The sequence below is a fragment of the Pyxicephalus adspersus genome, chromosome 11 (assembly GCF_032062135.1).
Source record: "Pyxicephalus adspersus chromosome 11, UCB_Pads_2.0, whole genome shotgun sequence".
Classification (NCBI taxonomy): domain Eukaryota; kingdom Metazoa; phylum Chordata; class Amphibia; order Anura; family Pyxicephalidae; genus Pyxicephalus; species Pyxicephalus adspersus.
Genome location: NC_092868.1, coordinates 8,164,799 through 8,177,686, shown reverse-complemented (window position 1 = coordinate 8,177,686; position 12,888 = coordinate 8,164,799). Strand labels below are relative to the sequence as shown.

Below are 12,888 nucleotides of genomic sequence, written 5' to 3'. Positions count from 1 at the left end.
GTTTGCTTTAGTTACCTGGGACAAGCATGCACATAGGACCTTCTGACTCATTTTTGTGACATGCATTTATTTTTCTTGGTTATTTACTTAGAAATGACTGAATCAGGTGGGTTAGTGTAAGAGCCAGGTAACTGAGGCAAGTAACTGGCACGTAGAGATGCAAAAACATTATTACTCTTCACTAATTGATAGAGGTGTTTATAATACCATGAACATTTTATCTGAATATCATGTCATAAAGCCAACACGTTGCAGAAACTCTCACACTCCCGCTTCATCACGGTTGATACCAATTACATGTTGAATGTTCTCTATTAACAACACTGCAAATTTGATCTAACCCTGGTGGGTTAATCTGCTGGATACATGTGTCCTATCCAGGATGTGCATAGTGTTAGAGCAACCCAGCCCATGTATGGCAGCAGAACCAGAAAGAACACATAGACTATATGTGGTATGCTACAGCAGGGGATACTGCAAGCTGCAGTACTTGTGTGTTTGGGTGTATTGTGCATAGTATTGTTAGCATGCCTTATGGAAACATATTTTGTTTCAAGTGTTACTGTAGGGTGGGTATCCCGTGGGATATATCAGTCTTTCTTAAACTTTTTCAGAAGCTCCATTGGGATTATCCATGGACCCTTGGACCTCAGTTTGCATTAGCATGATTCAGTATTTTCATACTTCGTTCACACCAAATGTCTAAAATTGTGTAGGTCGCTCTTGTGCTACCAAAACTTCCTGGATCTATCAAGGACTGAACTTCACAGGACCTATAAAGACATGCAGTAGATGCAGTAAAGCAGTAGATCCTAGTAATTACTTGTCTCTACTGGCCTGCCTGCCTCCCATAGTTTACTTCGTTGCCATTTCTTCTTCAGGTTAACAACACAAGTGCACCAGGCCATCCACATGATTAAAAAAATGTGATTTATCTGATCAGACCACTTTCTTCCTTTGCCTAATGGTCCGGTTTAAAGTTTGTATGCCCATTGGAGGAGTTCATAGAGGTGTTAAACTATGACTTTGCAGCTCCATACACAGAAAGCTGGCATTTTACAATATTTTGGAGACCTTTTTCTCATGGTCAGCATCACAAATTTTAATAATTTGGGCTATAGTAGCTCCTATGTGGAACTGGTGTAGATGGACTAGAATACCCCACACACTCAGTGAGCCATGGGTGCCCATGTCATTCCTTGGATTACTTTTAGTAGGCAGAAACCTGCAGAGAAGAAATTAAGTCCTTTTGGTAATGGACACACCACCATTCTTGGTATTACATAGTCTTTTTTCACTTTTGCAATTTTTTACATTAAGAACGTACTGGCGCTCTTGCCTTCTGTAAATCCAGATGAATGCCATTATTGCAGCCACCTGCACCTAGATGTTTCCACCTGGCTGCTGCTTTAAAGTGACTCGGTGAAATCAGAAGTGCTGGATTTCTGCAGGAATATACATCATTTTGCACATAACCTTCCCCCTCCACCAATAACAGCAGCACTCGACAGAGGCATTTCTAAAATGATAAATTTGGGTACCTGGATCTCCTTGACGTGGAAAGTGATGATGAGGATAAGAAGAACTATGGTGGATATGGTTATGCTGCATTTCATCAGAAAAAGGTAGACGAACCACTACAGAAAAAAAGAAAATAAAAAAAAAACAGTCAGCTAGGAAAGCAAAATGAAAAGTGAGACAAATATTCTAAATGAGATAAAACAGAGTATGACATTAATGGTCTATGATTTATATGTAGCCACTGGGTCAGAAAACAAGTTCAAACAGACAATGAGCAAACATTCAGCTGGTAGAACTCCCCAAAAACTATTAGCCAATGGGAGCACTCTGCCATGACAGTTGTTAGTGAAAATGTCTGGGATTGCTCCAATTGGCTTGCAATTGTTATGGATAAATCTTGGCTCTGGGTTTCAGTGATAGGCAGTAACCACCTAACAAGAAGATAGCAATCATTTCACGAGTCTTGCACTCAGCGGTGCAAGACTCGTGAAATGAACGAGTCATAAAATAATAAAAAAAATAAAATCATAAAATAATAAAAAAAAAAGTTGAATAAACAAATTGAGTAAGTTGACTCAGTTGGCTGCCATAAAAGCTTCCTCCAGTTATGATTCATTAACAACGTGTTTCTCAACCCAGGTTCCATGGAATTCTAAGCTGACTCCAGAGGTTGCTAGGGGTCCCATGGTCAATGAGCAATTTAAGTTTCTCAGGTCAGTTACCACTGACCCTATGATCTATTTCAGTGTTTATCAACCTTTATAACATGGGGGAACCCTTGAAATAACTTTCAGGTCTTCGGGGAACTTTTGCCAGAATGACTATATGCACAGCTCACATTACATTAGCTAAGTGGTCATTGGGAAGAATATTAACCCTCAAGATAGCCAAAAACTGACCTGAAAGTCACAAATTGCTCAAGGAACCTCTGGCAACCTCTGGATGAACCCTAGGGTTCCACGAAACCATGGTTAAGAAACACTGATCTACTTCGGGATCTCTAAGGGTGGAATACGTCACTCTGGGCAACAGTATAAGTGGCATTAATCACATCGACCACAAGGTAATGTTAGAATTGTGCATATCATAAATATTGGCAGGGGTTCCCTGAGATCTAAAAAATACTTCAAGGGTTCCCCCATGTTAAAAGGTTGAGTAAGGCTGCATTAACATAAGGCAGCTAGCATGCTTTGGTGCACTGGGTTGCCATTCTTATAATACCCAAATTGTCATACCCATAAATTATAATACCCAAATACCCATTGTCATTCCTAATAATACCCAAAAGACCCTATCAAAGAATTGCAGTGCATTGTGAATTGTATTGCCATGTCCTGACCTTGTCTGTGCAATGTTGTGTTGCACTACCCATTCAAAATGAACACTTGCCAGATACAACACAACTTGGACAGCAACATACAGCATTCTATAAAATGCAGTACACAACTATAGGGGAAATTGCCCCTAATACCAAGTCATAAACCCTCACGGTAGCTCAGCCTGTTTTACATTTGCAGATATTGATTTGACTTTTTTTTTAGGTGAAGGAAGAGACATTCCTGGCTGTCACAGCAAACATATATGTGTTGTAACGAAGGTTAGTACTCCTCGTCCTTCACCCCAGGCTCTGTCCCTCCTCCTCTGGCTGTGACAAGATTGTCAAACTGGAATTTTTTATGTATAGTCATCTTACAATTTCCTTTTGTAGCCATCCACCATATTTAAAATTGAAATTAAATGATGTTAAAATTTAACCTGTTTCTTATCCAAACTTGTCTACATGTACTCCAGCAATGGCTGCTTTCTTTTCTCGGGGTGGGCATCTTAATGGTGGCAATAGCAGACTGTGCATACATAAAAAGTGTTGCTACTTGTTGTTTCCATTAGAAGCCCCTGTGATAGGGTGACATTGCAAGACCTACATGGGGAGACAAGGACAGTAGATATCAGATATTGCTTTGTGGAAGAAGCAAGGTGCTGTACATAACATCCTGAAAACAGAAAGCTTTGGTAATGCCTATTTATGATGCTGTTCCTCTATAATTTAAAGACAAGAAATCCAATGAATGAAATAGCCTAGGTAGGAAAGGTCTGGGTATTCTCCAGTCAGAAAATAAGATTTTGCCCATTGTGAAAAGCTCACAGTGTGCAGTCAAATCCGGGTAAGCAATTGAAGTCCAGGAGAGGATCCTGCACATCCATGCAAGACTGTAGGGAAGGCGTGAGATCAGCTTTAAGGACATGTTATTTCTTTACATCATTTTGCAAAGGTCACCCTTGTGCTACCAAAACACCTTAGATGTATCAAGGACTGAATTTCACAGGACCTATAAAGACCAGTGGTCCAGTTTAAAGCTTGCATGCCCATTGGAGGCATTCATAGAGAAGTTAATATAGTAGCTTCTATGTGAAACTGGTGTAGGTGAGCTAGAATACCCCACTCACTCAGTGAGCCATGGATGCCCATGTCCTTCCTTGGACCACTTTTAGTAGACACTAACCCCTACAGAAACCTGCAGAAAAAAAGTCCTTTTGGTAATGGACACACCACGGTCATTTTGCAATTTTATTCTGCTGCATGCTGCAGAATGGGCCAGGAAATGTAATTTGGTAGTAATGAAATGTGAAGCTAGATAGGTTTGTAGGGAGGAATTGCATTGGCATGAACTGTGGTCAATAAATTTTTACAAGCACGAGCATTCACTCCCGAAGGAATTATGCGTTTATTTGCTTTTTAGTGGTGGATTTCCTACATTGGAGGACTCAGCATTCAATAATATTAATTGTGTTTACAGACGCCCAACTCCCCGCGACATGTAGAGACAGCCTGCAGGATCTATGCTGGTGGTTATACAATGAGATCTTTGTACCGTGGTTTGCGCTGTTTAAACACAGCCGTGTCAGATAATCTTTGATCTGCAGTACAGGATGCAGAATACTGGGAATGGGCCAATCTATTGTGTACAGTAATGTATACGCTTTCTCCCTGTGTCTGCGTGTACCATATGCCAGAATTCCCCCACTCACAGCAGGTATCGGTTAAAGTAGATCTATGGCCAAAACAACTTTTACATTTTATTGCCTATTGTTTTTATGTGTCCACATTACACCGAGCAGCTGGCAGGTTGTGCCATACTTTGGTTGTGCTTCTCATTTTCCCACATGTAACAAGAACAGTTTCTAGGGGAGCCAATTAAAGTGCATGTTTTTGGAGCCATGGGGTAAACTGGAGTGCCCAGAGGAAAACCAAAAACAAACAAAGGAAGAACTAGAAAACTCCTTTTGAAAATTGAAAAGTGTGGGATCATATTTTATGGCTGTATGTGACCCGGATTGTGGGATTTACCCTGTTGGTTTTCTTGGTTACCACTATCCATTATTGTACACCCATCAGTACGGGTGGTGCAGAAAAATATTCCAATGTGCACACCTATTATTGTAACAGCTGTCCAAGAAAGGAATTTTCTTCCTTTTGGAGAGAATTATTTTGCTTCCTGTTGAGTCTCCACAAATGCTGAATGTCTGGTTGTAATGCTCATCCATTGGTTTTGTTGCTTTGAGCCACAGACCTGATGTAAGGATGCAGATCTGACAGATCTTGTCTTTTTTACACTGCATGCTTGTTCCAGGTCAGCAATTTTGAAAGTATTGAGCCAGAGACAGTCAGGCACTTTGAGTTCTTAGAAGGGGGTCAGCAGTGGCAACCATGGCATGCAGCATTTATAGAAAACTTGTCACAGAGCAAATAACAGCTTGTTTGCAAAGGACACCATTTCCAAGTCAATGATCACACAGGGAGCATTCGTCTGGATATTCAGAGGTCTGACACTTCCTCTGCACACTGCTTCATTCAACAATGCTCAGGATTGTTGGTTGACTAGAGCACTGTACAAGGCAAATGTTGGACCACCGAAATCCCGGACTAACAGTCTCTTTCCGAGACGAACATTGTCCAATATGCTGCTGGCACAGGTTGGCTTTTACAGTAGCAAACGCACACAAAAAACAGTGACTTATTTTCTACTTCTAATTCACCCTGACTACAGAATAAATATAAAACTTGTGAGGTTTTAAATTGAAAACACAAACGATCTCCAGTATCTGTGTTACCAAATGTAGTGAAAACACATTAGTCATTATCTATATCTGTTATTAGGTGTAACTGCTTCACCATTATCTCAGTTTGCACTGTTCTGCTCTGCTATGGCGGCCTTATCAGAGCAAAACAAAAGCTTAGCTGCTTATCTCTTGGTATTGATGGCGGAATGGAGTATATTGGTAGTGATACAATAAATGAGCCATCAATTTGATCCAGAAAGTTGTCTTCAGCATGCCAACCCCATCTATCCTGGTTGGGGTGACTTGCATTTCGGTGATGATGGCATAATTACAGAAATCCATAGGCCTGGTTTACTAAAGCTCTCCAAGATTTGAAAAGATAGACTATAATGGGTGAGCGTGGGTCATTCAGCAAACTTGGCATGGATTTGGTCAGTGATTTAAAACATTTGCCAAATAATAAGAAAATATTTAAAGAAATCTAAACCAGGTTTGCTGAATCTATTAGGTTTTCCCATGATAATCTGTCTTTTCCAGTCTTGGAGAGCTTTAATAAACCCGGCCCCCGTATGTCATGTCAAAGCCAGCTTAGATACAGAATTACAGGCCTCCATGCAGAATTTGAGCTTGGACCACCCCTTTCCGAAGCAACTCTGCATTGATGCTGATGATCTTCAAGCTATAGATCCATGTGCCCCAATGCTAACTTTTAAGTTGGCTCAGACCATGTAAGTTAAGCTTACTTTCATCAAGAGCAGAGGTCATGAGAAGATGAGAAAAGCCCCTACCACCTCCTATAGTAGGGGGCTCAGTCTTGATTCATTGTTCTGCAATCCCTGTTCTTTTACTACTATCTAAAACAATTAATTTAAACCATGAGAATTGCACGTAGCCACCAGTAACAAATTCATGAATTGGATCACTCGTAGAATTCAGTTTTATATTGGAGAATTAAACAGACAGCCTTGTTCCCCTATAGCATTGCAAAGGTGGATCAATGAAGACGAACAACCCAATGCAATGCAAACAGAGAACATACTAATATTTATCACTGTGTTCAGTTGTGTGTCTGAAGTTACCCTTTAAGTAAACCCACGAACGTCTGCCGCAATTAGTGAAATTTCCGTGAATGCTCTATATATTTGCCGCATCTCCACGGTAGGATTGCTCTGCGCCCTCCGCCCCCGCAAGCACTTTCTGATTTCACACATTTGCTTTTCCTGTGTATCTAAATAAACTCCACTGGCTCTATAACAAACTTTATCTCTCCCACGAGATCTCAAACAATGGGGAGTTCCTGCTTCCGAGGAGGGTTAAAAACAGAAGCCGACCAACGCAGGAGAAGAGACGTCATCTAAACATGGGACGTTTTTCACACGCATGGCAAGAGTTTGGCTCAGGCTTAGCCTGAAGAGAATTCTGGGTGAAATTAGCAACATTAAAAGAGCCAGGTGATCTAGGCCACTAGACCACTGTGACCACTATTCAGAACTGACCATTATATATATATATATATATATATATATATATATATACGTCTTGCATGTATAGCTTGTATAAATGTACGAATTGCATACACGGTCCATGTATATTTATTGCTAAAGACAGCACAAGCACTGATGATACCCAATAAACATAGCACCTAAATTTTACATTTTGTTCCATGCATTGCAGTTTGATGTCTCAAATGCTTCTATAGGGGGTCTCTTTATAAAGTAGTAAATTGTACACTCACCAAACTTTCTCTGTAGGAGAAGCAATCACTTCCATTGAAACTTAGACTTGGAAGATTCTCCAGCAGAAAGTGCTAAGGAACTCTCTACAGACAGGAATGATCCATTTGTGTGAAGAAATGATGGATCGGGGTATATGTGTAGCAATGGGGTCAGGGGCCACAGATGAGACCCCCTTTCATACCTTAACCATTGCTTTAGACTGTAAGCCATTTCAGTGCAGAGACTGATGTAAGTAGACCAGTGAAGAAACATTTGGCAGATCTATATATATATATATATATATATATATATATATATATATATATATATATATATATATATATATATACTGTATATCTATATTCATAGTTAGCCCATTTAATATATAGAATGACAATGATAAATAACACACAACTGTGATTGGCTAGAACCCAGAAGTAAATGTATATTCAGGACATCCTGCAATGCAAACATCCCATGCAGAGAACAGCATTGCACACACAAATATACAACATTAGCAAGTTGGACAGGAATGACTGCAGAATCCCCGGGATATAGGAGGACGGCTCACCCTTATGCATTGTAAACATTTTGTCAGTGTTTATTGATGATTAAACACTTGCTCAATTTCAACACTACAATTAACAACAGTAAAAAGGCAGTATGTCTATTTCCCTGAGGATAGCACATGGGAAGCACTGTTTGGTGGGTGTTCTTTATGTGACTGCTGTTGTTTTAAATTGATGTATTTATTTTTTTTATAGAGAAATTAACTGTAAAAATCAGCCTAGATTCTTCACCATATGGTGGTCACTGCTGGGCACAACAGCTCAGGTGCACACCTGACCAAATTCATGGACTTTAAAGGGAGTCCAGATTGTGAAATCTAGGCCTAACCATCAAGATTTTCTTTTTGCTCATGCCATGGACAAAGGTCTTTCTCTGACTTTGTATATCTTGGATTAGTCCTATGCATTGTTAGGAGTGCACTTGTACTCGTGTCTGTGTACCCGGATCATCAGTGTATAAATCTGTACTATTGTACTATTGTATTTTCTCAGTCATTGTCCTGTCTAGAACATTGACCCTACTTCAGGATCAGTTTGAATGTGCCCGAGCAGGCTTATGGTGCTTGGTTGTACCAATGCCATCTGGTCATCTATCTAAAGACTTAATCATTCCAGTATCTGTCCTACCTGTCATCGGCAACCCAGATGGTCGACCTTGATAGTAACATAGTGATGACTTTATAAGTGTGCTGATTCACCTTTGGAGACTTTGTTGACCAATTAGCGGATCCAAAGGCTTCGAACCAGGATGTGATCCTAATACAAAGATTATTGGGGATCTGGTTATGGACCTGGAGGCGCTCAAATCCCAGGACCAGTTGCGTAGGATTACAAATCAACTGCCAGCTATAACAGTTCTCATATGTGAATTTCAACTATGTATCCAGTTGTTGTTTCTACTCTATCCTATATTATCATATACTGTTTTGGGATATTATACAGTTGTATGCAGTTTTAATTTATGTCTTATATGTGCAGTCTTATATGAGGTTTTAGAATATTCTTTGATATAATATATTATGATGTTTTATTAGGTTTATATTGCTGATGATTATATGCAGTTATGACTTTTTTATGTGCAGTATTATAGTTGTTTCTATTCTAATCTGTCCCATTTTATTTTATTCTGTTAAATCTTAAATGTATGCAATTATATAATATATTGTAATGTTATATTAGGTTTTTGCTGCTGATATTTTTTTATTACTGCAGATGAGTAACTTCAGTTATGACTTATCTTTATGTGCAGTATTATATTTGGTTCTATTCTATTCTGTTCTATTTTATGGTATTTTATTTATTCATTCATTTATTTATGAATATATGCAGTTGGGACGTATCTGTATGTGTAGTATTCTATTGCAGTGTTTCCTAACCAGGGTTCCTTCGGAAGATGCTAGGGCCGGGGTGTCAAACTCAGGCTTGCGGGACAAATCTAGCCCACACTATAATTATATTTGGCCCACATGAAAATACCAAATGTCTACTAGAGCTGGCCCGCTGGTAGACAGTGCATGCACCGCTAATACTACAAATCCCAAGTTGGCGCTTCAATTAGGTCCCACAAGCACCCCCTCCTCTGTTGACATTAATTAGCGACCTTGTTAAATTGTATATATTTTTTCAATAAATATCAAGGTTGGTCCGCGACTTTGTCCAATTTTTTCATTTTGGCCACTATGTATTTGAGTTTGAAACCCCTGTGCTAGGGGTTCTATGAGCAATTAGCAGTTTGTGCGTCTTGGGTCAGTTTATGTAACACTAGTGCTAATTTTGGCGATCTATAAAGGTTGCATTCTTCCCAATGACCATCAGTGAGCTGTGGATATAGCAATTTTAAATTCCATGAAAACCTGAAAGTTTTTTCAAGGGGTTTTCTCATGCTATAAAGGTTGAGAAACACTTGTCTATTCTGTTCCATTCTATTCTATTTCATATATATTCTATGCTATATTATAATGCTATATTAGATTTAAGTCGCTGATTAGTTTATACTGCTAATGATTATATCGCAGTTATATTTTATCTTCAGAGACACCAGTGTACAGACCTGAGCCCCTGCATAAGACACTTGAGGTCAATAACTGAATCTTTCTTTGGTAACCGAGACGGCTAATTTCCTTCACAGCCAGGAATAGTTGTGGTTTGTTTCCTGTTGCTGGATGCAGGGAAAGCATAACAGTCTTCTGAACACCGCAGTCTGGAGATTCATTTATACAGCACAGCTGTTTGAAAGCTGAATTATGGAAGAAAAAACGTTTTACCCATGCAGTAAGTTCTCGTCTACGCTGCATAAGATAAATGCCCATTTTTCCTGGGGAATGATGAATAAGGTGAGATACTAACTTTATTCACCACTTCCGCAGGTTTTGTCTACTTCGCGGGCCAAGTTTTTAAAGCCTTTTCGCTTCCCAATCAGTCGCAGCTCTTTGACATCATCTCGTACAGGTCAGCAGTCTTGCGCTGTGCGGCAGGACAGCGAGGGCCACCCACATTCCATGGCATTGGATATATCACCTTACTCATCATCTCCAAGGCAAAATGAGCCGTTAGCCCTTGCAGTGGGGAGGGCAGCACGCTGCAGGTGTAAGGGTAAAAGTAAAGGTTTTTTAGCCTTGTGATACCTAACCTACCTAACCTACTACCTAACTATCCTGCTATGAATGTCCTTGTTTAGGCATATGCTGTTATTGGGTGATATCTTGCATTTTTGTCCATGTATTGCTGCTGATGAAGACTGTGAAGTGGCTATGCCAAAACATCAGTCTTGTACCATTATATAGGCATCTCAGAATGTGCATTAGAAACTGCAGCAAATCAGACAGAGTCTTATTTCCTGAGGGCATGGAACATCATCTAGTTGTCCCGCTGTTTGTTTATATTCAGTGCCGCCCTAGGCTTCACTAATGCATTACAACGCAATAAATGTCTATGAGGTCTATAGAAGGATCTGCTCCATCTATATTGTCCTATATATCATCTACGAGGTCTATTATTCCCATAGACGTCTGAAGGGCTGTAAGGCACAGGTTTGGCCAGGACAACGCAAACTGTAGACAAACAGCAGGGCCAAAGCTGACAAATTTCAATATTGCAGAAGTGAAAGGAAAGGGCCGGTGAGTTAAGCTCAGGGAAGGGAGCTTTCGGGATAACTGCTCCATGTGCAGGTGTCCTTTAAAGACAATGCTTTGCTTTTATTTGGAAATTTGTATTTTGCACTTGATGAAGTTTCACAGACTTTACAATAGGATTTGGTTCCCTTTGGGGTAATAGCGAAACAATATGTAGGATACACTGTACAATAGGTGGATGTGAATTTCTTTAGTTTTAATAACTTCTGGGTTCCCTCCAAATTTTACCATGTTTTTTTATGGCACCTTGAAGTCAGGCTTCCAAAATGAAGAATAGAGGTAGCTCTAATACCTAAATGAGAATCAACTTCATTGACTTGGATATTGTAACTGATTGCCATAAACAGAAGAAGAGTATGCACCCATTTGACTTTCATTGTGGCCATGTATGATGTTTTTGTATCATGCCAATGGCAAAGCAAAATGGATCCTTTCTATTTCCTATGGGGACTGGCATTATGAAACTAAAGATCATAGCATCATCCCATCCATAAGACTAAAATCATAGGGCCTGATTTAGTGAAGCCCTTCAGAACTGGAAAGGATAGACTTTCATACAAGAATGTGGGAAATCCAGCAAGCCTGGAATGATGAAAATCATTTGGTATTAGTTGGTAAATGATTTCCAGGTCTGTTACAGGTTTTCTAGGATCACCCAAGTTTTCCCATGGTAGGCTTTTTCTCTCTTGGAGTCCCATAGTCTGAACATAAAGCTGCATCATCAAGGACCCAGAGAAGACTCATAACAGATCATGTGACCAACCTGAACACATCTGTAAATATAATTAAGAAAACAAAAAAATGAAAAATACGGACCAAGAGAGCCTCCAGATAGGGTGGAGGAGACCATATTGGTCAGATTTGGGTCAAAACTAGGCTTTAAAGTGTTTGCAAGTTTTCTTCCATCCTTTTCTCTAGAAACCTAGGATTCATCAGTCTTAGGATACGTACACATGTGCAATAATTGTCTTTGGAAAGGATCTTTCACGATCCTTTCCAATGACTAACCACTGCACGAGTGCTGTACATACAGGGCCATTCTGCTCTATAGAAAGGGAGGGGGAGAACGACCAAGTGGCACCCTGCTGCGCTCTCTGCCCCTTCACTTCCATTACGATATTTCATTGTCCATCGTCCGTTGATCTGCCGGGACAGTCGTTTGGACAATGGACGACGAGCGCTGTACTCACGACTCTCTTCCGATATTGGCCCTGAGCTGACGAGAACTATTGGACGTGTGTACCTAGCCTTATTTCTCAGATACTTGGACAGAAAGAGAGAGGTGGAGGCCCATGAGCTTAGGCACAGGTAAGGGGTGACATAATCATCCCAAGTTCCAGAATAAAGTCAAAGCTTCTGTATTGGTGCAATGGGGTGGTTTTATGGTAAAGTGAAGTCCTCTATGCCAAGTAAACATCATAAAATGTTTTTTTTGGCTCTGATACTGCATATCCCTACAAATAGAAGATATTATTCTGCACACAGGTGACTTCTCAGTAATCGTTTTGAAAAACACCCCACACAGCAATATTCAAACTGTCTAACAGGAAGAGTAGACTGCATCTAATTTCACACATTTTCTATTATTTGAATTTATATATGGGGCTCTTTACATACACATTTGTCAATAGCATTGACAGTTTGCCACTAGGAACCCTGCCGGCCCTTTTGCATTATCAACGTGTCTTCTAGCTGGGTACTAACATACTTGGCTGGTGGTTGTCAGGGCTCCTTCAATTGAAGGGCTGCAATATTAAATTACGGAGATTAGCAGAAAGGAATTCTTACATTATTCCACAACCCCAAGGGCTCCTCTCCAATCCTGTTCCAGCCCTAGGATGTAGGCAGGCCATAAAGTCTTCTCCTACAATGCAAGACAGCTGGTCCTTCATT

The 12,888-nt window shown here is 40.0% G+C and overlaps 1 protein-coding gene across 1 annotated transcript in view; it reads right to left on the bottom strand.

Moving 5' to 3' along the window:
- The window catches only part of KCNN4 (potassium calcium-activated channel subfamily N member 4), a 42,707-nt gene that overhangs the window by 18,439 nt on the left and 11,380 nt on the right, over positions 1-12,888 (bottom strand). The window contains exon 2 of the mRNA XM_072425665.1: positions 1,542-1,637. Coding sequence (XP_072281766.1) covers positions 1,542-1,637 — 96 coding nt within the window. The remainder of the gene's footprint in view (positions 1-1,541; positions 1,638-12,888) is intronic.